General features: G+C 56.9%; 1 protein-coding gene across 5 annotated transcripts; it reads left to right on the forward strand.

Moving 5' to 3' along the window:
• DEAF1 (DEAF1 transcription factor) lies at positions 1-27,419 on the forward strand. Of its 5 annotated transcripts, none has more exons than XR_004351075.1 (12): positions 1-894; positions 3,044-3,141; positions 4,596-4,725; positions 5,012-5,158; positions 5,653-5,792; positions 6,669-6,734; positions 10,266-10,392; positions 11,096-11,224; positions 11,585-11,713; positions 13,361-14,261; positions 20,272-20,358; positions 27,002-27,419. XR_004351075.1 is itself a non-coding variant. In XM_032640043.1 (12 exons), the coding sequence occupies exons 1-12, from the start codon at positions 606-608 to the stop codon at positions 22,636-22,638; spliced, it is 1,677 nt and encodes a 558-aa protein (XP_032495934.1). In that variant the 5' UTR covers positions 3-605; the 3' UTR covers positions 22,639-22,743. The 5 variants fall into 5 exon arrangements, 4 of the variants coding, with proteins under 4 accessions (XP_032495934.1, XP_032495936.1, XP_032495935.1 ...); XM_032640043.1 differs by lacking the exon at positions 27,002-27,419 and adding an exon at positions 22,555-22,743 and having other exon boundaries at positions 3-894; positions 13,361-13,608; positions 20,269-20,358; XM_032640044.1 differs by lacking the exon at positions 27,002-27,419 and adding an exon at positions 23,673-25,025 and having other exon boundaries at positions 4-894; positions 13,361-13,608; positions 20,269-20,358.
• The last annotated feature ends 519 nt before the right edge of the window (positions 27,420-27,938 follow it).

Here is a 27,938-nt window from a genome sequence, read left to right on the forward strand (position 1 = left end):
TTCGGACAGGAGGAGGCGGAGAGCCGAGGCTCGCTCGTGAGGATCCCGGCTCGGGACCGTTCGGCTCCGCTCGGCTCCTTCTCGGGCGGGCTCGGCTCCCGCGGGCGGCGGGTGCAGGCGGAGCCTGCAGCGCAAGGTTCTCTAGGCCGGGTCGCGTTGCGTCGGAGTCCGGCGGAGTCGGCCTCACAGTAGGGGACCCCGATAACTGGGGACCACGGCCGGCGCGGCCTTCTAGGCCCTGAGGAGGGCTAGCGCAGAGCCTCTCGGAAACCCTCGTACGGCCTCCGACCAATTCGGACCGACTCGGCTCCGCGATTCGGACCACTTCGGCCCCCCTCGTTTCCGGACTCTAGGCCTCGGCTTGGCTCGACTCGACCGGGCCGCTTCGTGCCGGTTCGGCCCCTGTTCGGGCGGCCCGGCTCGGCTTGGCGGCCGGCTTCGGGCGGGCTCGGCTCAGCTCGGCTCGGTTCGGGCAGCCCTCCTCGGTCAAGCTCGGCCCGGCTCGGCCCGGCTCGGGCGGCCTGCTCGGGCGGCGCGCTTCGGGCTCCGTCCCGGCCTTCGGGCGGCCCCGGCCGGCGCCTTCGGGCGGGCTCGGCGGAGTCCGGATGGAGGACTCGGACTCGGCCGCCAAGCAGCTGGGCCTGGCCGAGGCGGCGGCGGTGGCGGCCGCGGCCGCTGTGGCGGCGGCGGCCGCGGCCGCGGCGGGAGGCGAGGCGGAGGAGCCGGTGCTCAGCAGGGACGAGGACTCGGAGGAGGACGGAGACTCGGAGGCGGAGCGCGAGACGCGGCGGGTGACGGCCGTGGCGGTGATGGCCGCCGAGCCCGGGCACATGGACATGGGCGCCGAGGCCCTGCCTGGCCCCGACGAGGCCGCCGCGGCCGCCGCCTTCGCAGGCAAGTGCCGCCCGCCCGCGGTTCCCGCGCACCTGTCCGCACCTGCCCCACACCTGCCCTGCACACCTGCCCCGCACACTCTCGCACGACCTGGCGGCACCTGCTCCGCGCGCACTCCTCACACTTGTCCTCCACGCGCACCTGCCCTGCCCACGCCTGGCTGACTGGCACACCCATCCTCCCCCAGCACATGCCTCGCACCTACCTTGTGTGCCGTGTGGTCCCTGCACACCTGCCCCATGGGAGCATCCTGGCCCTGCCCTGCCGCATACTTGCTCCCTGAACTCCTTTCCTTCCTTTCAGTGCTCTGCGCTACTTCCAGAACCTTCTCAGCACCTGCCTCTTGCCTTGCGTGTCCTCTCCTCCTCTGTCCTGGGTGCTGGTGACACAGGGGTCAGACACGGGTCCTGTCCTGGAGGAGCCCGGGGTTGGGTGCATCTGGTCACCCAGAATCCTGAGGGCCTGCTCAGGTGTGACTTTAGCCCTGGGGAGCAAGGCATCTCACTTAGTCTGGGAGGGCCCGCAGCCTTTGGGGGCAGTCCCCTCTGGCCTGTCCGTGGGGCCCCCATTTCCTCCTTTACGGATCTTCCCTTCTTCGGGCACCACCCGGGCTGCCGGCCCACGCTTTTCTTGCCGCACAGAACATTCTCATTTTCAAGGTTCGTGAGCCATGCCCCAAAGTGCCCTTTAGAGGTTGTGTCTCCCCGGGGCACCGTCCTGAAGGAGGTAGAGACTTTCCTAAGCATTGTTCCCTCCCACTTGGGCTCCCGTGTGGCCGGCAGAGCTGGGCACTGGAACCCCTGGGGAGCATCCTATGGCTCTTCTCCCCTAGGGAATTTCATGGGTTTCAGAACTGGACAGCGGCCTCCCCACCCAGTGCTCCGGTTTTTCCGGCCCTGGAGGAGCTGCGTGGGGCCTGCAGCCCGTTCTCTCACTGCCCCGGTGCCTGTGGTCTGTCCGGGATCCTCGCAAAAGGCAGGGGAAGAAGGCTTTGTGGCCCTTAAAGGGTTCCATTTTCGTTGCTAAACTGGTTTAAAGTTGAGATCTTGGATGGTGAGGTTTTTCTTCAGCTTTGTGTTGTTTTTGCACGTGTTTTTCTGAATGCAGTGATGCTATTCACACGTTGGAGACACGTATTGACATCACGTGTTTCTTTCCTGCAGAGTTTTATCCTTGTGTGTTTCCAGTGTGTTAAAACTTGTTGGTTGTGAATTACCGAGGCCAGGTGATTCCCGAGTTTCTGTAACTCAGCAGGACACGTTGCTGGCTTGAGGCTGCCTCCCGGGCTGCTGGCGAGCTCTTTAGACCTGAGCTTGTGTTCAGACCCCTCGGGCCCGGGCTCCCTGGGACACGGTGGAGGAGACAGATGGGGAGCAGGTGTTTTTAGAGCAGTTTAGTGAGCTCGGGCTGATGGAATGTGCAGGACTCTCGGTCAGTTTGAGCACCTCCCCCAGGCCACAGGCGCTCTAGGTTTGGGACATTCCAGAAGGCAGCGCCACCCCTGGTGGCTGGGGGAGCATCAAGGGAGGGCTGTCCGGGGCAGCCCGTCGGGAGTGGGCCATGGGCAGTGGGGGGAGCACGGGGGGCGGGGCGCAGTGGCGCCCCCATGTACAGCCGCTGCTGGGAGGGGCCGGGCTTAGAGTTGGGGGGCACGTGGGGTGGGCACAGGCAGGTCTGCCGCTTTTCAGGAGGAAGAGGTCCGTGGCAGGTAGGGGTGAAGGAAGGGGAGGGAGGCATAGACATGAGCCTTCCTGCGCTGACCTGCAGGAGAGGGGCCAGGAGGATCCCCACCAGAAGGGAGGGAACTCTAGGATTTTAGGGGCCTCTTTGGGGTATGGTTTTAAGTAGAAGGGAGCGAGATGCCAGGGCAGAGCTGTGGCCAGCTCAGTGGGTGCGTGAGGGCAGGCGTGCCCTGTGGTCTACACTGTGCGTGGCAGGCTCTGTGGAGAGGGAGAGGTGGCCTTTTGTCCTTGGAAGGACCAGGTCGTTCAGACTGGTCTAGAAACGTTGGTCGGGCGTTTCGTGTACAGCGTGAGGCCTCCCACGGTAGCTCAGGTACTTGACCTGGACCCACCGTGGGCCGCCCCCCACCCTTGCCCTATCCCCAGTGGCCTCTGGCTGGGCCCTGAGTCAGGCTCCTGTGTTGCAGAGGTGACCACCGTGACAGTGGCCAACGTGGGCGCCTCGGCGGACAATGTCTTCACCACGTCGGTGGCGAACGCCGCCTCGCTCTCGGGCCACGTGCTGGTAAGCCGCCACGGGAGTGCTTCTGGCCCTGAGGGGGGTGGCCCGTCCCCCAGAGACCCTGAGCCTGCCCTGTGCCGACTGCCTGGGGAGAGGAGGGGAGGGGAGGGGAGGGGAGATCTCACGGTTTCCTTCTAGCCTGGATCACGCGCCTGGGACACTGTACACCTGAAAGCAAAGTGGTTGTTACTGAGATAGCGACAGACAGAAAACGGTTGCTCCTGAGTGTAAGGGCAGCAGGTTGGTGAAGGGCTCAGGGGTGCAGACCTAAGGGTCTTGGTTTATTTCTTCTGGTATCAGGATGCACACGAGCTGATAGCCAGGCAGTGACGTGGTGCCTCTGGCCGGTGTCCTGCCTGACAGCAGACTCTGTCACGTTCTCGTTTTCTAGGAGGGGCTGGAGCCAGAGGGTCGGGGAGTTAGGGGTGGCCCCAAGTCAGCGGGCTCTGAGGACAAGAAGACCCAGAAACTAGTGTGATCCTTCTGGAAACTGACAAGGAGAGGGGGTCTCAAGTATCGACATGTCTCACACGCCTTCGTGAGAGAAATACTTTGTGGTTCTCGAATGAGCACAAAGCATTCTGTCCCGGTCGAGAGCGGCACAAGTTCAGTGATTGAGATGCAAGCAGTGTAGACGCCCTTGCTGAGGCGTTGGCCCCTCAGGCCTGTGAGAGCAGGCCAGGTGCTTACTGAGGCGTTGGCCCCGCAGGCCTGTGAGAGCAGGCCAGGTGTGTGCGTGTGCACGCTGGGTGGAGGGCCCGCAATCCCACCATAAACTTCTACTCGCCTCCCCTGGTTTGAAGGCCACATTTTCAGATGTGAGAAAAGGTCTTTGTCTTAGTTTTATCCTCAGTGTGAAAGCACGAGAGTGTCCCAGGCCTTGGTGTGGACGGGGTGCGCCGGGGTCTCTAGTCCGCTCCAGGGCTGTCTGAGTGAGGCCATGAGCGTGTGCCTGTAGGCAGCTGGGGTGGGCTTAGTGCCCGCAGGGATAGGAAAGGGGCATCTGGCTGGCCCAGAGGAGGCAGGCGCGGTCACGGCAGCATCCAGCCCCAGTGGAGAGGCATGTAAGCAGCGTGGCTTGGGAAGCCCTGTGTCTGGGTGGGCTCGGGCATGAGAAGGGGTCCTGCAGTGGGCCTTGGCTGTGCTTATGAACTTGGCCTCTCGGAAACCCTCCCCTGAGGCCTGCAACCTCAGAGACTGCCCAGGCAGATGGGAGGGCACTTCCTGTTCCAGGGACACATTTATCCCTTAACTTGGACAAGCCACGCGAGCATTCGCTCAGAGCCGTGCAGACCTCGTGTCGCCTCTTCTTGGCCTTGGCTCTGCATCTGAGAAGCATGAGGCATGGCGGGCCCCCCGGTGGCGGTGTCAGCTGGACCTCTCTGTAGGACCGTGTCCCGGTGTGCAGGTGTGCGCCAGCCGCCGTCACTTGAGACTCCTGGCGTTCTTTCCCCCAGTCGGGCAGGACAGCCCTCCAGATCGGGGACAGTCTGAACACCGAGAAGGCCACGCTGATCGTCGTGCACACGGATGGGAGCATCGTGGAGACCGCCGGGCTGAAGGCACCCGCTGCCCCTCTCACCCCCGGTACGCCCTCCCTCTCCAGGCCTCGGGGGCAAAACGCTCTGAGAGCTGGTGGGGTTTATCCTGGGGGTGAACTTTCTCTTGTGGTGAATTTCAAATTTCAAATACTATTTAGTTTAAGTATAAAAAGTGGATTTTTTCAGGCAACAGAAGAGTTGCCCAGAGTCACAGGGGGCGATGCTGCTGAGCTGGGGGAAGAACCTGTTAGAATCAAGATGTTTTTTGTGCCTTTCTGTTATTCGGGGTGCGTTCAGGGTCTCTCATTTTCATGATGCTTTCTTTGCTCAAGGCCCTCAGTCTCCTCCGACTCCTCTGGCTCCCGGCCAAGAGAAAGGTGGAACTAAGTACAACTGGGACCCATCGGTGTACGACAGTGAGCTGCCTGTGCGCTGTCGGAACATCAGTGGCACCTTGTATAAGAGCAGGCTCGGCTCAGGTGGGCGCGTGCGGGGTGGGCCCAGGTGGGCTTGCGTGGGGTGGGCCCAGGCTGCTGCTTATTTTGTTTTGAGGATCGCCTTCCTTTTGCATCCCCCACTGTAAGTTGGGGCCAAGGATGGCCATAATGACGCATAAACTAGTTAAGCAAACGGGCAGGTTGAGGAATGGGGTGACCCGTGGTAGGAGCAGGGCTGGACCATGTTCCCTAAGGTCCTGGGTCAGCTGGGTGACCCGTAGGTAGAAGGCTCTGCAAGTGGGAAGACGTCATGAGCTCCATGTGGGATATGGTGGAGTGTGCGGTGACCGTGGACCGCAGGTCGGGGCTCAGGCATGCGGTGGGAAGCGCTGCCTGCAGATGTGGGCTCGCCGTGGGGCACCGAGGGAGCGGCCGAGAGCAGGCAGGCCCGGGACACCGAGGGGGAGTGGGCGGGAGGGGAGATGGGCCTGGCCCAGTGTCAGCGGGAACTACAGCGGGTGGCTTCGTCCTTTCAGGAGGCCGGGGGCGCTGCATTAAGCAGGGGGAGAACTGGTACAGTCCTACCGAGTTTGAAGCCATGGCAGGAAGGGCCAGCAGCAAAGACTGGAAGAGAAGCATCCGCTATGCGGGGCGGCCGCTGCAGTGCCTCATCCAGGTACCCAGGTGCCGCGCTTCCCCACCCTCCCTGCTCGGAGCCGCAAGCCGCAGGCCCGGCTCCTGGAGCGTCGGCCGCAGGGCTTTCCAGGGCTCACAGGCTGGAATCAGGTGGGATTCGAGTCCCCCGCTCACTTGCTGTGTGAGTTACGTCACCTTTCCATCTGCTTCCTGATGTTCCAGATGGGATGTTGAGGGTGTTTGCTCCACACCTTGCCGTGAGGAGTGGGTGAGGCAGCGCAACAGCTTCCGCTTGAGTGCGTGTGACTTTTGTTTATTAACAGGAGAAAATCAAACGGAAGTTTAATAACACGTATACATGGGAGAGACCGAGGAAAACTGAGTAACTCTGCCTGTGACGTTTAATTAATTAATTATTATTTTTTTGCGGTACGCAGGCCTCTCACTGTTGTGGCCTCTCCCGTTGCGGAGCACAGGCTCCGGACGCACAGGCTCAGCGGCCATGGCTCACGGGCCCAGCCGCCCCGCGGCATGTGGGATCTTCCCGGACCGGGGCACGAACCCGTGTCCCCTGCATCGGCAGGCGGACTCTCAACCACTGCGCCACCAGGGAAGCCCTGCCCGTGACTTTTTAAAAGACACCTAACTTCTCTCTCCTTGAACTCATCCATGAGAGGAGAGGGCTCCTCGTTGCTGTTTCCGGTTTAGCTCTAGGAGGTTGATAGAGAAATCACGCCTACACTCCCTGGCAGGGGAGAGATGCTGCCACCAGCAGAGATGTGTACGAGAGAAGGTTCTGGAAATGGTGGGATTTTACCTTCACAGGGGGATCGGGGTGAAACTGGTTGAGATCTGGGGCTGTTGACTCACTTCAGAGCTGACTTTCTCACGTGTTGCGGTACTTTTTAAATTTCAGGATGGGATCCTAAACCCTCATGCCGCCTCCTGCACCTGTGCCGCCTGCTGTGATGACATGACCCTGGTGAGTGGGCCCCTGCTCCCCTCAGCTCCTCTCAGAGCTGCTTCCAGCTTAGTTTCTCCCTCAAATTCTGGGTTTTGACCATTACTCTGATGAGTGAGGCCTCAAGTGGGCCTTGGGGCTGCTCAAAGAACGTTAAGGGAAACTTTCTTAAATAACGGAAAGCTCCTATAATGTCACCGTCTTTTTTTTTTTTTTTAACCGTCTTTTTTTTTTTTTTAAATCTATTCATTTATTTATTTTTGGCTGTGTTGGGTCTTTGTTGCTGTGTGCAGGCTTTCTCTAGTTGTGGCGAGCGGGGGCTACTCTTCATTGCGGTGTGCAAGCTTCTCATTGTGGTGGCCTCTCTTGTTGCGGAGCACGGGCTCTAGGTATGCAGGCTTCAGTAGTTGTGGCTCGTGGGCTCTAGAGCGCAGGCTCAGTAGTTGTGGTGTAGAGGCTTTGTTGCTCCGTGGCATGTGGGCTCTTCTCGGACCAGGGCTCAAACCCATGTCCCCTGCATTGGCAGGTGGATTCTTTAAGCACTGCACCACCAGGGAAGTCCCTATAATGTCACCGTCTTAACCGTACTTTTTTTTATGGTGACAAGTATATATGTGCTGTTTCATGTTTTTCATTTTTAATGTCACGTTATAAAAAAATACTAGACTGAGCTGATTTATATAGAGAATTAATGTCTTTTGAAGTCTTTTCTTATTCTAAATTCTTAACTGTTTAAATAAAAGGGATATTTGCATTCGTTTGAACGTATACTGCTCTATAGCTTTCAAAGTGTGATACTAATTTGTTATTTGTGGACGACCAGTTTCATTTCAGTGTTTCTATTGTTGAATATTATTTTTAAATGTCCTAAAATTAACTAGGAAGCTGCATAATGAGATTTCTTTTTTTAATTTTGATTACTCACCTGGTTAATTAGCAGCAGCTATGGAAGAAAACTTAATTGGAGAGGTGTTGTTGAGTGGGAAAACCAAATATTCTAAAATTGTCTAGTTCGTGTGTAGATCACACATGAGTCTAGTAGAATGGCCAGTAGGATATTTGTGTGAGAATAAGATACTTTTAAAGTTTGCTTGGGAAGATTGGTAGGTGACATTCTTGGAGATCTTCAGGGGTAAGAGGAGCAGAGTGGGGGGTCAGCCCCATCGGGAAGCATGGAGTACCTGGTAGGGTTGTTTACGGTCACTCCAAACGCCGAAACCCTCAGGTGTCACCTGACGGCACATGTATGGGACGTGTGTACTGAAGCTAGAAACGGCCAGCAAGAGAACTCCGAGAAGACGTGGACCCGCGGGCTGGAGGCCTCGATGCAGTGAAGACATCCTTCTCCCCACACTGGTCTGTGGGTTTAACACGGGTCTCTTCAGAGCCCCTGCAGGATCTTGTAGACATCAACAAGTTGATTCTAAGATTCATATCAAAAGGCAGAGGAAAGGGGTAGCAACACGGTTTTGAGGACGAAGACTACAAGTGGAGGAATCACAGCACTTGACTGTCAGACTTGCTGTATTGTTTCTGCGGCCAAGACCGTGTTTGGCAGAGGGGGACCCATTGATCTAGGAGCAGACCCACCGTCCACACACGGACCTGCAGGTGTGGGAACAGTCGGACACTCACAGGCGTAGAAGTGACCCTTGACCTAAACATCACACATTATATATACACACGAATTCAAGATGGATCATACAGCCAAATGTGTCCAAAACTAAACTACAATTTGTAGAAGAAAATCTACCCTGATCTAGGGTTAGACCACGGATTTCTTCGACATGGAACCAAAGGCACAATCCACGAAGTGAAAACTCATAGGTCAGACTTCATCAAACTGATCGTCAGATTGCGGCTTCTGCCTCAGGAGTGGTGCTGTGCAGGGCTCCAGGGACCCACTCCCCGGACAAGTAACCCTAACTGGTGAAAATGATAAAAAGCGACCACTTAAGGTCTCTGGAGATTGTCCTGGGGGCATACAACAAAAAAAGAAACACTTATCCAGGAGAATCCTGTGAGTCTGGCGTTCGCGTCAGGCCCTGCTCCCTCCCTGCATCCCTCCGGCTCAGCCCAGGGACGCTCCATCGTCCCAGCCCCGCTCGCCCCTAGGGTGGAGGTCCACGCAGCTGAGGCCAGCCGAGAAGACCAAGCGGCTCGGCGAGCAGGGCTGACGGCCTGAGTGCCGTTTCTGCCCTGCTCCAGGGCAGCCCGTGGGGAGGAGGCCGGCAATGCAGGAGGGCAGCCGGCTCAACTTCCCACCGGGAAGTGATCACCCTGAGAAGCCTCCTCAAAGGTTTGTTCTAAAAGCCACCCAGTACAGGAGCCTAACGTGACTGGATCTGACAGTGGAGCCGTTTGCAAAGGGTAGAGCAGTTAGGTGGCTGAGTCCAACAGCTGGTGCGGTAGCTTGGTCACTGCCGCCTGGAGGCCTTTGTCCAGGACTGCAGCCAGGAAGCCCTGGAGGGAGGGGGAGTGATCTGCACGGCCACTCAGTACAGCACCTAAAATGTCCAGTTTCAGCAAAAATCGTGAGACGTGCAAAGGGCCAGGGATATGTGAACCACACAGAAGAAAAGCAGCAGACGCAGGCACTGCCCGTGGTGGGGGCAGCAGACGAGGCTTCCAAGCAGCCTCTGTGTCTTCGGGGCTGAAGGAGACACGTCAAAGCGTCGTCAGCACGGGTCTCGGTCTGCGGGGGCTGGGCAGGAGGCCAGGGCACTTCAGGAGCGGGCGCTGACTTTCTCACAGTTGTGGAGGCAGGCAGCCCAGGTCAAGGTGCTGGTGTGTTCCTGGCGGGGCTCCTCCTGGCTTGTAGGCTCTCGCTTACTCAGCTGCTCCTACAAGAGCACTAATCCCGGCGGGTCAGGGCCCTTACCCTCAAGACCCCCGTTGCCTCCTTACTCCGAATACGGCCACCCTGATGGTCAGGGCCTCACAGGTGGTCCTGAGGACACAGTTTAGCCTAGAAGGTGACGGCAACGTCTCAACACGTGGAGAAAATCAGTAAAGGGAGGAGCCACCAGGGAGAGCCCGGTGGAGATTCTGGGGTTGACGCGTAGGACAGAAGCTCACTTGCGGGTCCACAGCAGGTTTGAATGGGCAGCAGGAAGGGCCAGCGAGCCCACAGGGGTCTTGGGCGTGAGCTGGGAGGCTCACCTGATCTTCACGTTTTCCTGCTGTTTCTGCTCCATCAAGGTTCTCTCCTCCCGCGTGTCGGGGCCTCAGGGTCTGCGGGGCGCCCCCTGCTCCCCATGGGCCCTCTCCCTTCTCCTTCCTTGGTCCCCACTTGTTTTCTGTCTTCCGGGGATTCCTAAAAATTTGGTGTCGATATTACTCTTCTGTTGGAAGTGCTGTTAACTCACACGTTACCTTTTCTGTTATTTTAAGCCGTTTGGGGCCTAAAGGGAGCTAAGGGAGCTTTGCACGGTTCCGTCTTCTGGCCGCAGTCTGGGCATGTCTCCAGGCAGGTCGCCATTGGAGAACAGTCCCGGGTGGCATTTCCACGCATCTCACTTTGCCTCCTGCCCCCCCCCTCCTCCGCCCCAGAGCGGGCCCGTCAGGCTCTTCGTCCCCTACAAGAGGCGCAAGAAGGAGAGCGAGCTGCCTGCCACACCCGTCAAGAAGGATGCCCCCAAGAACATCACCCTGCTTCCCGCCGCAGCCGCCGCCACCTGTGAGTCACAGTAAAGCAGCTGTCGCCACGCGACATGCTCCTAGCGTGTCCTGCTCGCGCGTGTGGCCGAGGGCTCTGGGTCAAAAGCAGGCACGGCTGCCGCTCACGGGGGCTCCCTGGCCTCTTCGGTCCCGGCCTGTCCTGGGCACGGCTGCCCCCGGGGCAGGCGCGGCTGGGGCACGTGTAGGGAGGGCGGGGGCGGGGGAGGCGCCTGCTTCTGAAACCGGGAGGAGGCGAGTTGGGCTGAGTTGGGCTGCGGTGGTGGGAGAGGCCTGGGAGGCGCCCGGTCGCTAGGGGCTGTCAGCAGCCCGACGGCTCCTGCAGGGGAGGCGCCCCATATCCTTGGGGCTGGTCGGCAGGAGGAGACAGAGCCCCCAGAATGCCGGGGGCCCCGCTGTGTTTTCTCTTCAGTTTTGACGAAAATCTTTTTCTTGACTCAAGCTACAAAGTCCTTCTTACGTTCTTTTAAATTTTATCTCTTGCCTTCTGACGAGACAGTACATCCAGGTGCTCAGGACACACAGCAGGAGCTGCGTCTGCTGGGGTGGGCGTCTCTGGCCCCCCCCAGGCACCGCCCCTGCAGAGGTGGCTGTGGGCCGGCGGACGCTGCTGTGGCCCCCGCGCACCCCGCCCCGGTCCCTGGGTTTTTCTGCAATGTGCCCAGTGGGCCCAGCACGCGGTGACAGCTCTCCTGCTTTTCCAGTCACCGTGACCCCCTCAGGACAGATCACTACCTCTGGCGCGCTGACCTTCGACCGGGCATCCACCGTGGAGGCCACCGCGGTCATCTCGGAGAGTCCGGCCCAGGGCGACGTGTTTGCGGGAGCCACAGGTGAGTTGTCTCAGTGCCTGGCAACGCGGCCCCAGCGGGTCGCTGGCAGGAGCTGTGGGGACCCCCGCAGGCAGGGGCGGCGGGACCAGGGCCTGAGAAGCTGAGGCTGCTCACGGAGCCTAGACGGGCGCCGGGGGGCAGAAACGCCCCACGTGCACGTGGAATGTTCTGGTAGCCGCCTCCGGAAAGTGAAAGGGAACAGTGGAAACTGGCTTTTGTACTGTGTTTTATTTCATGCAGAACATCCCAAATACTGTCCCTCTGACGGTTCACGTCCTCCACTTCCGCGGCTCAGGAGCTGCCCTGTTGGACGTGCAGCACAGCTGGGTCTCACGCCATCATGTCCCTCTCCCCTGACAGTACAAGAAGCAGGCGTGCAGCCCCCATGCAGGGTCGGCCACCCGGAGCCCCATTACCCAGGGTATCAGGACAGCTGTCAGATCGCACCGTTTCCGGAGGCCGCGTTGCCAACATCTCATCCCAAAATAGGTCAGTGTGGAAGAATTCTCCACGAGTGGCCGTCACGTGCAGAATCATCCTTCTGAAAGGCCTCCTAGGTGACGTGGGGTGTGGGGCTTCAGGCCTGTGTTTGTAAAGCGGGTTTCACGGGAAGCTGCTGCTCATTTCTGTGTGGGGTGAGGCTGCTCACGTAGCGACCTGTGACCTGCGGAGCCTGAGATTCGGCCAGGCTCTGACCAGGACACTGTGCTTGGGGTCTGTCCCGTGAGGGCGCTCGTCCGGGTGGCCTCAGGTGAGAGGGTGTGTGCATGTCTGCCACTCGCCTCGCCTGAAGCTTAACGGGGACATCGCCCCACGTGTGCATTTTGAGCAACTTGTCACCGACGGCACGTTTTGGACACATTTCTATGTCAGGACACTTTTTTACAGGGAGCCTTGTAATCCCAGCTGGTGGGCCTTTGTGTTTTTTACGGTTTCCGCCAGAGACAAGACAGCAAGATAGAACTTGGTCCCCGAGTTCTAGAAAACGCCCCTTCTCCTTCTCCTTTTCTTGTCTCACCGCTCTCTCCTCTTGCTGTGACGCCCCTCCCACCCTTAAAGCTCGCCTCCGTTCTGCCTCTTCCCCACACCTTGCCTCAGACCCTGGCCCCAGGCCCGGTGAGCCTCCTGGCCGGGCTGTGGCCCTGCTGACTGCGGGGTCTGGGCAGGGCCTGGATGGGGAGCGCCCGCCCCACGCGGTCGGCCGTGCCCTGAGCAGGGCTGCGAGGCCTGGGCGACCCGTCCCCCGCCTGCTTGCTTGTCTGTTTGCTTGTTTCGGCGTGGACGCGCGGCTTCCTGTTCCGTTCAGGGCGTTGCCACCTGTTGCTGGGGTGATTTGTATTGGGACGGTCCCTGATTCGGCTGGCAGGGGCCCCGCGAGCGGCTGCTGCGTCCTCTGTCCACCCTGTCGCGCTGCCTGTTCCCTTATGTCCGGGCCCAGGGCCCTGCCCTTGCGGGGGCGGGGCAGGGTTCACAGCAAGGTCTGGCCATGGCCGAGGGGGCAGGCGTCGCTCGTCCTGCTCCCGTGCGTTTCCTGCAGCCTGTGTCCAGCGACCTCTAGCTGGGGGCTGGAAACGGGTCTTGGTGGGGCTTTTACACCAAGGACTCGGGTGACGCTACAGTCAGGTGTTCTTCTCTGGAAGGATGTTAGACATTCAGCAGCACAGCCTGGGTGTCTCTGCCCCCAGGCCCCCCAGGACAGGGGTGGGGAGCCCTTGCGCGTCCGCGTGTGCGAGTCTCCACTTCCCGTCCAGAACAGCGTCCCTTTGAGGTTCCCTCCCGCCTCCATGACTTTCTTCTCCAGCTGAGGGGACCCTGTCTCCTACATCCCTCATCAGCCCCCCGGGGACCACAGACATCCCCGAAAGCTTTCTGTGTGAGCAGAAACGAGGAGGTTTTAGTTCTTCCGTCTGCTTTACTTTTTATGTGATGTAACAGCCCCCCCCACTGGCTCTGCACAAGCTCTGTGGTCACCTCTCCTGCAGCTGTTGTGTCATCCATGGACGGGGGGCTTGAAGGGGGGGCCGTGGGTGTGATCTGTTCGCCACCCTACTTTCCCACGTTTGATGAGTGTGCAGAGGCACCTTGAAGCCAGGAGATGGGTTAAATTCTTGTTGTGTTTTGCTTTCCACACGCTAGTGTTGACATCCTTGCCCGCCCTGGCGGTGCCTCCTTCCACCCCCACCAAAGCCGTGTCTCCCGCTGTGGTCAGCGGGCTGGAGATGTCGGAACAGCGGAGCTGGCTGTACCTGGAGGAGATGGTCAACTCCTTGCTCAGCACCGCACAGCAGCTGAAGACGTTGTTTGAACAGGCCAAGCAGGCCAGCTCCTACCGAGAAGCCGCCGCGGCCCAGGCCAGAGTCCAGGCGGATGCAGAGCGGAAAGAGGTACCATTTGCACAGCGGGTCTGTGGCTGCCACCTGCAGAGCCCGCCCACCTTCCTGGGCAGGGGGACCTGGAGGCCCACGTACAAGTGAAGCTTCTCTGGTAGACAAGTGGCCACCATTACCTGTCGGGCGTTTTTGTCCCTCACACACACCAGCCGTTGTTTTTGCGTGCCCACCTGTGGTAGGTCACTCACCTTGCCAGGCCGTCTTCCTCCCGGGGAAACGGGTCTCGTGTGTTATCAAATCTGGAGGAACGTCCTCTGGTGTGTCTTTGGGGCAGAGGTCGGGGCAGGTGTGTGTCTTGCTGTCACCAGCCCCTCCAGGCACCCAGCTCTGTGGCCGCATCTCAGCCCCAGAGGCGCCGTCACAGGTATTTCGCTGCCGATGAGGTCCCCGTGGCTCACGAAGCCTGGCGCCCAGAGCGTTTCCTGCAGCACAGGCTCCCTCAGCCCCGTGGCGCCTTTTGGGATGCAGTCTTCCAGGTGACGTGGAGCAGGTGCCCAAGCCGAGAGGAGGTGTGTCCTCACTGCCCAGGGCTCATCTGGGGCCGGAGGAGGGCGGGCCAGGCTGCTTGGTACCCAGAGCCCTCTTGGGAGCGGCTGGAGGCGGGAGAACGGACGGTGATGCGTCTTCAGTGTCACTTTGGTTTGTAGGTGAGTCGAATTGGCTTATTTCCACCGAATCCATATAAGAAAAAGAATTTCAGTTAGTACTACTTTTTATAGGTAAAGGGGAAAGAAGAGCTTTTCAGGTGCAGTTTTCCTTTTTTTTCTTTGGCCGCGCCACCTGGCTTGCTGGATCTTAAGTCGGGGGCTCTCATTGCCAAGAGGCAGTGGATTGCAAGCCTACGTGCGTCTTTTATGGAGCTGCCTTTACTCGCTGTGCCCCAGCCAGCCGCTCCGCATGGTCGCCTCTTCCTGCACTTCACTGACCACCTTCCCCTTCGCTTCTTTAATATCCTGGCCGATGCTGACCTTTGGGTCAGCTCAGGATCTCCCACTGCTCACTCCTTTCCTCTTGCCTGTGGAAGCTCTGTTCCTTCCTTCACATTCCAGTCATTTTGATTGTTGGACCTTTTGGGTTATTCACGGCAGAAGCTCTGAATTCTGTTGGATTCTCTCTCTTCCCCTGAAAAGTGCTGGACTTTGTTCTCAGAAGCAGCTGAGCTCCTGGCTGGTCTCCTGAACTCTGTTGTGTGAGGGGGAGTCTGTCTCGGTTACCTCCGCCCGTCACATCTCTAGTCCTGGTCTGGGTGGGGTGGGGGGCGGCATCGCTGCCCCCTCACGTGCGGGAATGCAGGCCCTTCTGGGGGGGGGGCACCAAGATCCCTGCTCAGCGCCACCTTCTGGGCTGCTATTTCTGTCGGCTCAGCCCCGTACTGGCTGCCTGGGGGCGGCAGGTGCCTGTGGCCATCTGTGCTGATCTCCGTCTCCCTTGGCTTCCAGCCATCTGGCAGCTCCATCTTCAGCCCTCTGCCCACCCCCCAGCCCAGGTGACCACGGCCCCTTGCTGTGGCCCCACACACCTGGTGGGCAGGGGAGGCCCTGAGGGAAAAGCTGCCCCACCTGCGGGGGGCCTTCCCCCTCCCCCCTCCCCCTCGGGATTGGATCCACCGCCCCCCCCATTCCTGCCCCACCTGCCTGGGCCTTTCTCCCCGCCCCTCCCCGGGGTTCAGTACCCTGCCACTCCCATTCCTGCTTGCTTTAGTTGCTTTCAAGCCTTCAGATCACTGTGTCTTGTGCTCCTGGTGACTGTGTGGGAGGGTCAGCCCTCCAGACTGCTCTGGGCACCAGAAGGGCAGCTGCTCCTTCCTTCCTGGGCTTGGAGGCTGCGCACGCGGAGCGGGAGTGCGCTCTTGCTGCTCGGCAGCCGATTCTTCAAAAATTAAGTTCTGCATATTTCATGTTTGTAAGCAATCTACTAGTCCTGTTTTGAAAATACTTGATCGTATCTGGTTTTTGCAGTTATAACCAACGTCTTAATCACAAAATGCACTCATGTTCACACGTTTCTGATCATATACTTTAGAAAAGTCCCCAATATGCATAACGAAAGGGCATTTTTTTCTTCGTTGAAATATGGTTCACATACTGTGGAATTCACACCTTTAAGGTGCACAATCCAGTAGTTTGTTCACAAACTTGTACGGCCATCACCACCATCTGATCCCAGATCATTTCCCCTCCCAAAGAAGCCCCGGACCCGTTAGCCGTCACTCCCCACCACCCGCAGGCCCCAGCTGCGCCAACCTGGTTTCTGTCTCTGTGGCTCTGCCAGTTCTGGATGTTTCTTGGAGACGGAATCACACAACATGTGGCCTTTTGTGTCTGGCTTCTTTCACTGAGCAGCGTGTTTTCAGGGTCCGTCCACGTAGCCTGGGTCAGAATTGCGTTCCTTTTTATGGCTAAACATCAGTTGTCGCACCGCACGTTTCTTCACTCAGCCGCTGGTGGACATTCGGGTTGTCGCACCGCACGTTTCTTCACTCAGCCGCTGGTGGACATTCGGGTTGTTTCTACCTCTCGGCTCTTGTGGACAATGCCCTGAACGTTTTTGCACAGCTGTTTGTGTGGACGTGTGTTGTCACTTCTCTTGGGTGCGTACCTGGGAGCAGAGCCGCTGGGTCCCACGGTGGCTCCGGGTTCACTTTCTGAGGAGCCACCAGACTTTGCCAGGGCGGCTGCCCATCCCGCATCCACCACCGTGTGTGCCGTGTGCCTTGCCCACGGCCTCACCACCACCTGTCCCTGATGAGCATGGCGGGGGGGCGACCCTCACTTCCCCCGGGGGTTGGCGAGGATGCCCCCTTGCCGAGACTATGGGAGTGGAGGAGACCACAGTGTCCCCCCTATCAGGCCGGCTGGACAGCGGGCGGGCGGGTGGCTTGGATCTGGGGTGGCGCCGACGGCACAGAAAGCCGAACCTCATCCCAGCAGGGAAGTGCAACGGGCAAACGGTTTAACTTTCAGTTTTACATTTTTCATTAATTTTTGTGGATCTTTCCTTCACAGAATAAAATTACAAGTAAATTAGGCCCATCCCTTCCCCTCTGTGAAAATTCTCCAAAGACAGGTGGCATGAAAAAGACGGAGCGAGGCGTTTCCGCCTGGTTGGTCCCGAGGTTACTTTCAGGGCGCCGTGTTGAGTCAGCTGCGTGGGTTTTGTCTTTCACGTAGGAGTAGCCCACAGTCATGGCCACACTCATCCCACATTTAAGGGTCCAGGAGCTGAATTCCTGTTGTGCACAACTTCCCCCTCGACCCGCCGTGGGACACGTGCTGACGTGCGTGTCCGTCGGGTCAGCCAGGAGCGTCTGCCGCAGCTGGATCGCCGAGCACCCCACCGTGAAAGGTTGGGCTTTGCATTTCATTTGTAATTTTATGAATTTCTAAGAAAGAAATACAATGTGAAATCCTTTTACCCTTAAAATCCTGTTTGGCGGAAGGATGCTCAGCCTTTAGTGAGGGGCTTGAGCCCACTTCCCCCGCCAAGGCGTCCGACACGTTCCCACACGTTCTCCAGCTTTGAAAATGGCTGGAGCTCTTACAGGTGTGTTTGTCCTCTCTCCGGAGCTGTAGATGTGACGTGTCCTCCGGTAGTTTTCCTGTAAGCTGATCACATGGCGGGGGGAAGCTAGGCATCCGTCCTGTCCGAGTGCCACCAGTGGGTGGACGCCAGCGTCCTTTTGTGTGTGCTGGTGTCACGAGGCTCCTCGGGTGACCTGGTTAAGTTGCTTGCAGACGTAGGTTGACCACCCCGTGCACCCTGTGTGTTTACCCTTCGTAACGGGCAATGTGTCTGATCCCTGTGGCCCCGTGATGACCACAGCGCCTCGACACTGGGTTCTTGGGAACCAGACTCCTCGGAGAGCCTGTTCCCCAGGATCCTCTGGGGGCTTCAGGGGGCTCGGGGGGGCTGAGAGGCCCCGACCTGAGTCACGTGTGAGTGAGGGGACGCAAAACGTGTCCCTGAAGCAGGTGGCGCCAGCGAGAAGCGGCCGGCGGGGCCCGGGGGACGATGAGCCAGGAGGCCAGGTGGGGAGCACCGGTGGCTGTTGTGGAGAGGCTACTGGACACCCTGACGTTGCCAGGGTGAGACGGAGCCCCCCAGCTGGACGGTTGGGGGAGGGCTGCCCCGGAGAACTCTTCTGGAAGGTCCTGTCCATGGCAGCCTCCTTAGGGTGCTGGGGCTTGGTGGGGAGGACCGGACGAGTGAGGCCCCGGGACCCCTAGGAGGAGGCTGAGCCCTCGCTCCCTGGCTCCCTGGGAGGGCGCAGGTGCTGGCGGCCCATGGGGGGAAGCAGGGCTGCCTGCTTGGACGCTGTCTGTGGAATTTCTTGAAAAGTCACGTTTTAGCCCTGCTGAACTATTAAGGAGATTTTGCCAGCTTTAACCATGGGGCATTTGTGTTGTGTGTATATAGTTAGCTCAGCAGAGATTAAACAGGGCGGAAGACCAGACGCCCTTCCCGTCAAGGGCGCTGTGTCCATCCAGCACAAGCCAGCCACGTGGCTGCAGGGCGCCGGGCCGCCTGCCACGGCCCCGGCTGGGGGAGCGCGCGCACTCTGGACCCCATCCCTGTGCTCTGGCCTCTGTTCATGCCTCCCGGCTCCTTCTCAGGCCTTCGATGATCTTCCCAACTTCCTTTTCTAGAGGGAATTGTGGCCCGAAGAGTAGCAGCGGCGGGCGGTCTAGGCGGCGCCTCTGGCTGCACCGCAGACGCTGTTCTCAGCGCTGGAAGAGAGCCGGTGCCCGCGGGTCAGTCCGGTGACACCTCTTCCAGGCTGCAGACGTGCCTCCTGGCCGAGCCAGGGCCGGGGGAGGTCTCTGGCTTCTCTCTTCTCATCAGCCCCCGGCCCCCCTCGTGGACTCGTCTCACTCCAGGGCCCCAGGGCTCAGGCCCAGCACGTGCGCATTTGGGGCAGGTCGGGGGGTTCCATTTGTGGGGTGATTGCCCCTTTTCCAGCACGTGCGCATTTGGGGCAGGTCGGGGGTTCCATTTGTGGGGTGATGGCCCCTTTCCTCCCTTAGTCACTTGGGGTGGCGGTCCCCCGCCTGGACAGCGGTGATCTAGGAATATTTCCAGAATTCTTCTCCGTGGGGGATCTGTCTCTCGTACAATTGTTTGTGCCTTTGTTTCTATCAAGAGGGGCTCACGGCACCCATGTTACTTGTTTTGCTCATCCGGTTTGGCTTTGGCGGCTGGAGTTCTCAGTCGGCTCCCGTGTCCCTTACCTGCTTCTCAGAGCACCTCCCTCCTTTCTGGTGCTAGAAGACGCTCCAGGCCCATCTTGGGGGTTCCCCGCCCCAGCCCTGGAATCAACCGTTTCTCCAGGGAGAACTGGTTCCTTTATTGGAGAACGAATGCTCTTAGGAACCAAGATCTGGGCCCTCTCGGCTGGCAGCACGGAGCCGTGTGGGTTGTAACCGGTGTGCGTAGACACAGCCCCGAGGGCTCTGTGGCCGTTCGTCTCCGTCTGTGTGTCAGCCGGCGTGTCTGAGCCAGATCTCCTGCCCCAGGTTAGCTTGGGTTAAGAAGTAATTCCCAAGGGGATGTGTTGGGAGCCCAGGGTCGGAAGTTCTTGGCCACACAAGAGCGACTCCCGCTTCACAAGGTCTACTCACGACACAGGCTCTTCATGCAGTTAAGAGGTATTTATTGAGCGGTGGCTGTTTTCCAAGAACTGTGCTGGTGCCAGGAGCACCAACATGGCAGGTCCAGGTGAGCGGGACTCGGGGGCTCGCGGGGGACAGGGTGTGACACGAGGCCGCTTCCCTGAGGACTTCCAAGCTGAGAGGCAGGAGGGTCCATGGGGCCCCCAGCCTCACGGGCAGCCGCACCTCTGCTCCCACTAACTGTGAGACCTTTGCTCTCCTTGGAGGAATCTCTATGTGTGGTTACAGACTTCGGTTTTTTTCTGTAAGTGTTTTGTTCTTTAAAGTAGGGACAGTGGACAAGCTAACTTAGTAGTATCTCAGGGTCCCCGTAATGCGCGTGTTTCCTGAAGCGAGTGAGGCGGGTAGCGGGGGTTCGGGGTGGAGCGTGTCAGTCAGCGCTGGGCAGAGAAGGGAGCTGCAATCCAGAACAGGAACCAAGAAGCAATTTGCTGCTTTGCACATACTCTCGGGGGTAGCGGTGGGAGGCGGTCAGCGGTGTTATGAACGGGCGTCTGGTGTGGCTCATGGGTGTGCACGTCACACACTCACCCGCTGGCTGGGAGCAGGGGCCTGGCTTGCAGTCACTGCAGCCGGGTGCGCACACACCAGCACTAGCGGTGCCACTGGAGTCCCCCTCCCTGGCTGGTTAGAAGGAGCGGCTCCTTGCGTCTTGTGGGGAAGACACACAGAAGACCCACCTAATGGAGCTGCGTGGCTGGGCCGGGGGTGCCTGGGCTGTGGATGAGGGTCCGGCTGGGGGACTGCAGGGCCTGACCGCTCAGGAGACGATCCTGACAACTGAGAGTCCTGGCCTGGCTCAGTTTGGTTTCCTACGCGTACTTGGCGGCAATGAAATCCCCTGGTATTTGGAGCAAGGTTGGCGCATTGGTGTGGTCCGGAGCCCTGCTTCCCGCTCAGCAGGTGCCCGGCCCGCATCTGGGCAGCGGGGGGCGGGGACGCGGGTCAGCCTGTCCCCGCGACTGACGCCTGTGTCCTCTTGCAGCAGTTCTGTGTCAACTGCGGCCGGGAGGCCCTGAGCGAGTGCACCGGCTGCCACAAGGTCAACTACTGCTCCACCTTCTGCCAGCGCAAGGTAGGCCCCCCCCCCGCCCCCGCCACCTCCGCACTGTCCCTGGGCTCCGGCAAAGCCCCGAGGCAGCCACACAGGCCGGGCCAAGGAGGCCGCTGCTCCCCAGTGACCTTGACCTTGTCGCGGTCAGTGCTCCCCAGCCCTGGACGCCTCGTCATAGACCCTGCAAGTCAGTGCGGTTGCGTGTGTAGGCGTCTGATTCTAAGACTAAAGAGCGTTCTGGGGTAGCAGTTGCCAGTTCAGGTTTTCACCACTTTTCTCACCCTTACTCAGAGTGAGGGGCCAAGCCATTGACTGGGCCTGTGGGGTTATCCTCTCCTCTTAGAAACTTTCCACGATTAAAAAAGGTAACTTGTGCTTCCCTGGTGGCGCAGTGGTTGAGAGTCCGCCTGCCGATGCAGGGGACATGGGTTCGTGCCCCGGTCTGGGAAGATCCCACATGCCGCGGAGCGGCTGGGCCCGTGAGCCATGGCCGCTGAGCCAGCGTGTCTGGAGCCTGCGCTCCGCAACGGGAGAGGCCACAACAGTGAGAGGCCCGCGTACCGCAAAAAAAAAAAAAAAAAAAAAAAAAAAAAAGGTAACTTGCCGGGTGGACAAATAGTAAAAAATCCCACCCCTGGTGCCTGTGACTTGGAGCTGCATCTGCGGACACAGCCTCTGCTGCACAGGGGACCCTGTGCCTGGCGGCTTCCCAAAGCGCCCCATCCTCAGATGTCCTCGGGAGGGAGGTGGGCAGGAATGACCCCCAAGACTAGGGTGTGTGGGACGTGGCATCTTCCTCCTCTGCGTCTCAGGGCTTCCTGGGGGGCTGCAGGGGTCAGCACAGCGCGGAAGGTGTGTCCAGGGGCTCCCAGCTACGCTCCTGAGCCCTGGCCCATTCCCGGGGCGGGAGACTTGGGAAAGAGACCCGCAGGTCTGCTTTCCCTGGTGTCACCTATGGCTCGTGTGCTGAGGAGAGGGCCCGCATGCCTGCTGCGCTCGGGGACGCTGGGAGGAGCCCAGGCAGCCAGGAGGAGCCGGTGGGGTGGACGGGCTCCTGCTGGCTCGTGATCCGAGAGGGCGGCTGATCGGTGACCCTTCCCTGACTTTGAACCATCAGAGGAAGATTCATGGGTTTATTTCTTGATAGAGTCATTTTAGCCAGATAACACTTTGTCTAAATGCAAGCTGCAGTCTTGGAACCTCTCTTGGTGAATTGGGCAGCTATATTTCAGGTATAACCTTGTTGACAAACACTCCATTTCTTCCGCTGACTGTGTTAGGTTTGTGCTCCTGTGACTCGCTGCCGTGATAAAGGCATAGGCTTTGGTTTTATTGGGTTGGCCACAAAGTTCCTTCGGTTTTGAAGTAAAAACAAAAGACACATTTTTCATGTTTCCCAACAACTTTATTGAACAACGTATTCACCGTTTTGTTCCACTACCTTCTGCCATCTTTCAGGCAACTTCATGATTCCATCTTCCCAAAACTTTTCATCTTTTTGAGCAAAGAACTGTTCCAGGTGCCTTTTACAGTCTTCCCGGGAATTGAAATTTTTTCCATTAAGAGAATTTTGTAAAGGCCAAAATCAATGGAACTCCGAAGGGGCAGTGTGTGGTGAATACAGCGGATGAATCAGAACTTCCCAGCCAAGCTGTAACAGTTTTTGCCTGGTCATCAGAGAAACACGCGGCCTTGCGTCATCCTGATGGAAGATGATGCGTTTCCTGTTGACTAATCCAGACGCTTTTCGTCGGGTGCCGCTTTCTGTTGGTCTAATTGGGAGCAGTACTGGTTGGAATTAATCGTTTGGTTTTCCAGAAGGAGCTCATAATAGAGAACTCCCCTCCACTCCCACCATACACACATCACCTTCTTTGGGTGAAGACCGGCCCTTAGTGTGGTTGGTGGTGGTTCATTTCGCTGCCCCACGATCTCTTCTGTTCCACATTATCGTACAGTATCCACTTTTCATTGCCTGTCACAATTTGTTTTAAAAACGGAACGTTTCCATTACGTTTAAGTAGAGAATCGCATGCAGAAATATAGTCAAGAAGGTTTTTTTTGCTTAACTTATGTGGAACCCAGACATCGAAGCGATGAACAGAACCAAGCTGGTGCAAATGATTTTCAAGGCTTGATGTGGAGATTTTGAGTATGTCGGCATCTCCCGCATGGGTATAACGTTGATTGTTCTCAATTATTGTTTCGATTTGATAGCTTTCAACTTCAACTGGTCTACCCGACTGTGGAACATCGTCCAGTGAGAAATCTCCAGCACGAAACTTCGCAAACCACTTTTGACACGTTCGATCAGTTACAGCACCTTCTCCACGCACTGTGCAAGTCTTTTTGGGGGGGGGGGTTTCAGCTGCGTTTTTACCTTTCTTGAAATAGTAAAGAATAATACGCCGAAAATGTTGCTTTTTTCCTTCAATATTAAAATGGCTACACAAAAATTCACCAAGTTTGATAACCTTTTTTTTTTTTTTTTTTTTTTTTTTTTGCGGTACGCGGGCCTCTCACTGTTGTGGCCTCTCCCGTTGCGGAGCACAGGCTCCGGACGCGCAGGCTCAGCGGCCATGGCCCACGGGCCCAGCCGCTCCGCGGCACGTGGGATCCTCCCGGACCGGGGCACGAACCTGTGTCCCCTGCATCGGCAGGCGGACTCTCAACCACTGCGCCACCAGAGAAGCCCTGATAACCTTTTTTTAAATGCATGGTGATATGACAGCTGTCACAATACAGTCTAACAAAATTGTTTTGAATGAAGTTTAAGACAACTAAACGCTACTAGAGCCATCTTATGGAAAAAAAACAAACTCTTTGGCCAACCCAATATTTACAAAAATCAGTGTACAGTGAAGTTCAAAAACCGTTAATTTTCACGTGGGATCCATCGTGAACACTCGGTAGGACCTGAAAAAACTTAAGCTCTGGGCTCCTTGTAATAAATGGTGGTGCCGACAGTACAGCTTCTGGGCCTGCCCACTGTGCTCCCCAGAATTCTGTGTGCTCCCCAAAGACCTGGAAAGGTAGTTAATGTTACTCACCTTCTTACAAGTTGGACAAGGGCCATGAATTGTTTTGGCTTTTACGTGCAGACTTTATTTTCTTTGCAAATCCCATGTCAGGTGTGTGTGTGTATGTTTTACATCTTCATCGAGGTAGAATACATACCATAAAATCCACTAATTTTACGGGTACGATTCAGTGGGTTTTAGTAAGTTTGCATTTGGGCAAACATGACAATTTGGTTTTAGAACTTTCCATCACCCCCGAAAGCCCCCTCGGCCCACACCCCAGCCGCTGGCAACCACGAATCTCTTTCTCTGTAGATGTGCTTCTTCTGGACATTTCACGTAGCAGGAGTCGTATAACATGTGGTCTCCCGCGTCTGGCTTCCTCTGACCAGCGTGTTTTCAAGGTTCATCCACGTGGAGCCTGAGTAGCGTCCACGGTGTGGCTGGACCTCGTCTTGTCCTCCAGTCCTCAGCCAACGGACATCTGAGTGGTTCCCGCCATGTGACTGTCGTGAACACTCACGAGCGAGCTCCAGGGTGGAGACAGGTTTTTGTTTGTCTTGGCTACATGCGTCCATGGATTTGCTGAGTCATATGGTAAACTTGTGTTTAACTTTAGTAAGAAGCTTCCCAACTTTTCCGAAGTGACTGCACCCCCTCCAGTGGCGGGTCCACCCGTGTCCACAGTGCTGGCTCTTGCTCTCTGGCCGTAGCCCTGCTCCCGGGTGTGAAGCGACGTCAGTGCGTTCAGTCTGCATCTCCCTGATGTCTAAGGGTGCTGAGCATCGTTGGTGTGCTGATCGGCCGTTGTATATCTTTTGGGGGGAAATGTCTATTCAGACCTTTTGCCCGTTTTTAAATGGGATCGTTTCTCTTCTTATCGAGTGTGGAGATGTCTGTGTATATCCTGGATACAAGTCCTTTATCAGATATGTGATTTCCAAGTACTTTCCCCCAGTCTGTGACTTGTCTCTTTATTTCTTAATGGTGTCATTTGAAGGGCAAAAGTTTTTTTAATTTTGATGAAGTCCAGTTTACTTTTAAAAAATTTTTATTATCTGTTATTTTTGGCCTTGCCATAAGGCTTATGGGATCTTAGTTCCCGACCGGGGATCAAACCCAGGCCCCCTGCAGTGGAAGCATGGAGTCCTAAAACCCCTAGGGAAGTCCCAAGAAGTCCAGTTTATTAAAAAAACATTTTTAATGGAGATCACGCTCTTGGTGTCATATCTCAGAACTTTTGCCTGACTCAAGGTTAGGAAAATCTCCTATTTTCCTCTAAAGCATTTATAATTTTAGCTCTTCTTTTTTTTTCGGCCGCATAGCATAGCTTGCAGGATCTTAGTTCACCAACCAGGGATTGAATCTCAGCCATGGCAATGAAAGTGCCGGGTCCTAACCACTGGACCACCAGGGAACTCCCTTTAAGCTCTTACTTTTAGATTTATGACCCATCTTGAGTTAATTTTTAGGTATGGTGTGAAACACTGTGGACTTGAGCCCAGCACACATGAAGTTTTACATACTGTATAGACTTACAGAGTCAGGTAATTTACAAACTAAAAATTTACTCTTTTGAGTCTAAAAATAACAGGTGCTGGAGAGGGTGTGGAGCAAAGGGAACCCTCTTACACTGTTGGTGGGAATGTAAATTGGTGCAGCCACTATGGAGAGCAGTATGGAGTTTCCTTACTAAACTAAAAATAGAGTTGCCATTTGATCCAGCAATCCCACTCCTGGGCATTTATCCAGAGAAAACTCTAATTCGAAAAGATGCATGCACCCCAGTGCTCATAGCAGCACTGTTTACAATTGGCAAGACACGGAAGCAACCTAAGTGTCCATCGACAGATGAATGGATAAAGAAGATGTGGTTCATACATACAATGGAATACTACTCTGCCATGAAAAGGAACGAAATAATGCCATTTGCAGCAACAAGGATGGACCTAGAGATTAGCATTCTGAGTGAAGTAAGTCAGAAAGAGAAAGACAAATACCATATATCACTTATATGTGGAATCTAAAATATGACACAAATGAAATTATTTACAAAACAGAAACAGACTCACAGACATAGAGAACAGACTTGTGGTTGCCAAGGGGGAGTGGGGTGGGGGAGGGAGGGGTTGGGATTAGCAGCTGCAAACTATTATCCATAGGCTGGGTAAACAGCAAGGTCCTGATGTATAGCATGGGGGACTCTATTCAGTACCCTGTGATAAACCACAGTGGGAAAGGATATGCGAAAGGCAAAGTATATGTATTAACCGAATCACTTTGCTGTACAGCAGAAACTAACACAACACTGTAAATATATGTATATAACTGAGTCACTTTGCTGGACAGCAGAAACTGACACAACACTGTAAATATATGTATATAACTGAGTCACTTTGCTGGACAGCAGAAACTGACACAACACTGTAAATATATGTATATAACCGAGTCACTTTGCTGGACAGCAGAAACTAACACAACACTGTAAATATATGTATATAACCGAGTCACTTTGCTGGACAGCAGAAACTGACAGAACACTGTAAATATATGTATATAACCGAGTCACTTTGCTGGACAGCAGAAACTGACACAACACTGTAAATCAACTACACTCCAATAAAAAATTCTAAAAATTTTATTCTTTTGATATACAGGCAGACCTTGTCTATTGCACTTCTCAGATATCGTGTTTTTACAAACTAACGGTGTGCGGCAGCCCTGCCTTGTCAGGTGAAGGTTATCATCTTTAGGAATAGAGTGTCTTTGAATTAGGTTCGTACGGTCACACACTTTTAAATAGACTACAGTGTGGTGTAAAGGTGATCTGTATAAGCCCCGGGAAACCTGAAATCTTGTGTGACTTGCTTTATTGCTACATTTGCTTTATTCTGGAACTGAACCCGCAATGTCTCTGAGGTATGCCTGTAATGATTTGAAGTTTTACTTTTTTATTATAAAAATAAGGCCACACGTTGTAGAAAATTTGGAAGACGTAGGACAGCACGAAGATAGGCAGCTGGAGCCCTGCCCTCCGGGGCTCACCGCTGGTCTCTGTTCTTCCGAGTGTGTGTGATGTTCATTCAAGTCTTGTCATGGCTCACCAAACCCTAACCTCTCCGTGCGTCTTGGGGTCCGTGTCTCCACTAACCACGCCCCGTCGGGCCCCCAGAGCGAGCCCTGGTCCAGGCCAAGTTCGGCTCCATTTACCGCCCGTAATGGGCGATGGCAGCTCCCACCCTGACGGGGGGCGTTGCGGGGCGGGGGGGTGGACGTCCTCCCCGACCTCCCTGGGGGCCGCGGCCTCCCAGCCCCTCTGTGGACACGTGGCTGGCTCCGGCGCAGTCCTTTCACTTTTGCGATGATAAGTAATTCGGCTGGGCGGCAACATCGGAGACAAGTATTCCTCTGCAGGTGTGAGTGTTTTCGTTTAGATCCCAGGGAGGAAGCAGCAGGATCAGAGCGTGGACGTGTCTCAAGGGTCATCCTGGGTACTTGCCTTCGGAGCGGGTCCCTAAACAGGAGGGTAGGCGAGGCTGGGAGCCCCCTGCCCCAGAGGGCTGGCCGCTCAGCACGTGCACACCCACTCCCGGGCACAGCCTTCTCACTCTGAACCGTAACACGGAGTCTGTCCTTCCTTTCAGGACTGGAAGGACCACCAGCACATGTGTGGTCAGTCGGCAGCTGTCACCGTGCAGGGGGACGACGTCCATGTCGCCGAGGGTGTGATCGAGAAGGTCACCGTGTGAGGGCTCGCGGGGCCTCTGTGGCCAGGAAGGAGCCCCGAGGACGGGGGCCGCTGAGGACGAGGAGGAAGTTGCTGGCCAGGTTACGAGTGGACGTCGCGTGACTGGCGCCCGGGCAGCGCGCTCCTGCCGCCAGGCCCCGAAGCGGGCGGGCAGGCGGCCGGTGGACGCGGCCTGGGCCCTCAATGCCGCTCGCGGTGCTTTTTTTTAATCCCTTGGATGGTGAGCGTCCGGTCTTCCCTATGGGTGTGTCGTGTTCCGTAACACGCGTGTACATACATGTGTCTGTCAGTAAAGTTGGCGCCCCTGCCCCATGCGGACTGGTGACTCCAAGCTCCGACCTCCCCGAGGCCCCGGGGGCCCGATCGTGCAGTTTGGAAGCCGAGACCGTATGGGGCCCAGCCCGGCGGGACGGGAGGCTGGCACCTGCTGCCCAGGAGCTGGGGCCCCAGAGCTGCCAGCCGGGAAGGCCGAGCCGCCGTCCAGTCTCAGGGACGGCTCGGCGTCTGGACGTGCCACCTTCCCGTTGCACAGAGCGCGCCCGGGACCCCTGGGGACCCGCCCAGGGTGGCTCTTGCCTGCGCCCGGCTATCCTCACCCAACTCTTGCGGGCTGGGGGCCTTGTCCCTGCCCTTCCCGGCGCCCTACCCAGCCTGTCCCCAAGCCTGGGTTCCAGGAAAGCTTGCGGTGCCCCGTCTTCTGTGCACTGAGAGCTGGACTTTGACCCCGACCCTCGCCTCACTGTTGAATCTCGTTCACACGTCCGGCCCCGCACCTCCCGGCTCCTGCTTCCAGAAGGTTCTTCATAGCACACGGAGACTTGCCTTTTGGGCCA

The sequence above is a fragment of the Phocoena sinus genome, chromosome 8 (assembly GCF_008692025.1).
Source record: "Phocoena sinus isolate mPhoSin1 chromosome 8, mPhoSin1.pri, whole genome shotgun sequence".
Taxonomy (NCBI): domain Eukaryota; kingdom Metazoa; phylum Chordata; class Mammalia; order Artiodactyla; family Phocoenidae; genus Phocoena; species Phocoena sinus.

What these genes read in the sequence shown, in the direction of transcription:
- DEAF1 (XM_032640042.1), top strand. Translation starts at nt 606, where the DNA reads ATGGAGGACTCGGACTCGGCCGCCAAGCAGCTGGGCCTGGCCGAGGCG. An exon ending in TAAGAGCAGGCTCGGCTCAG is followed by an intron (nt 5,159 to 5,652) that starts GTGGGCGCGTGC and finishes TCGTCCTTTCAG; the next exon opens with GAGGCCGGGGGCGCTGCATT. An exon ending in CGCCGCAGCCGCCGCCACCT is followed by an intron (nt 10,393 to 11,095) that starts GTGAGTCACAGT and finishes CTGCTTTTCCAG; the next exon opens with TCACCGTGACCCCCTCAGGA.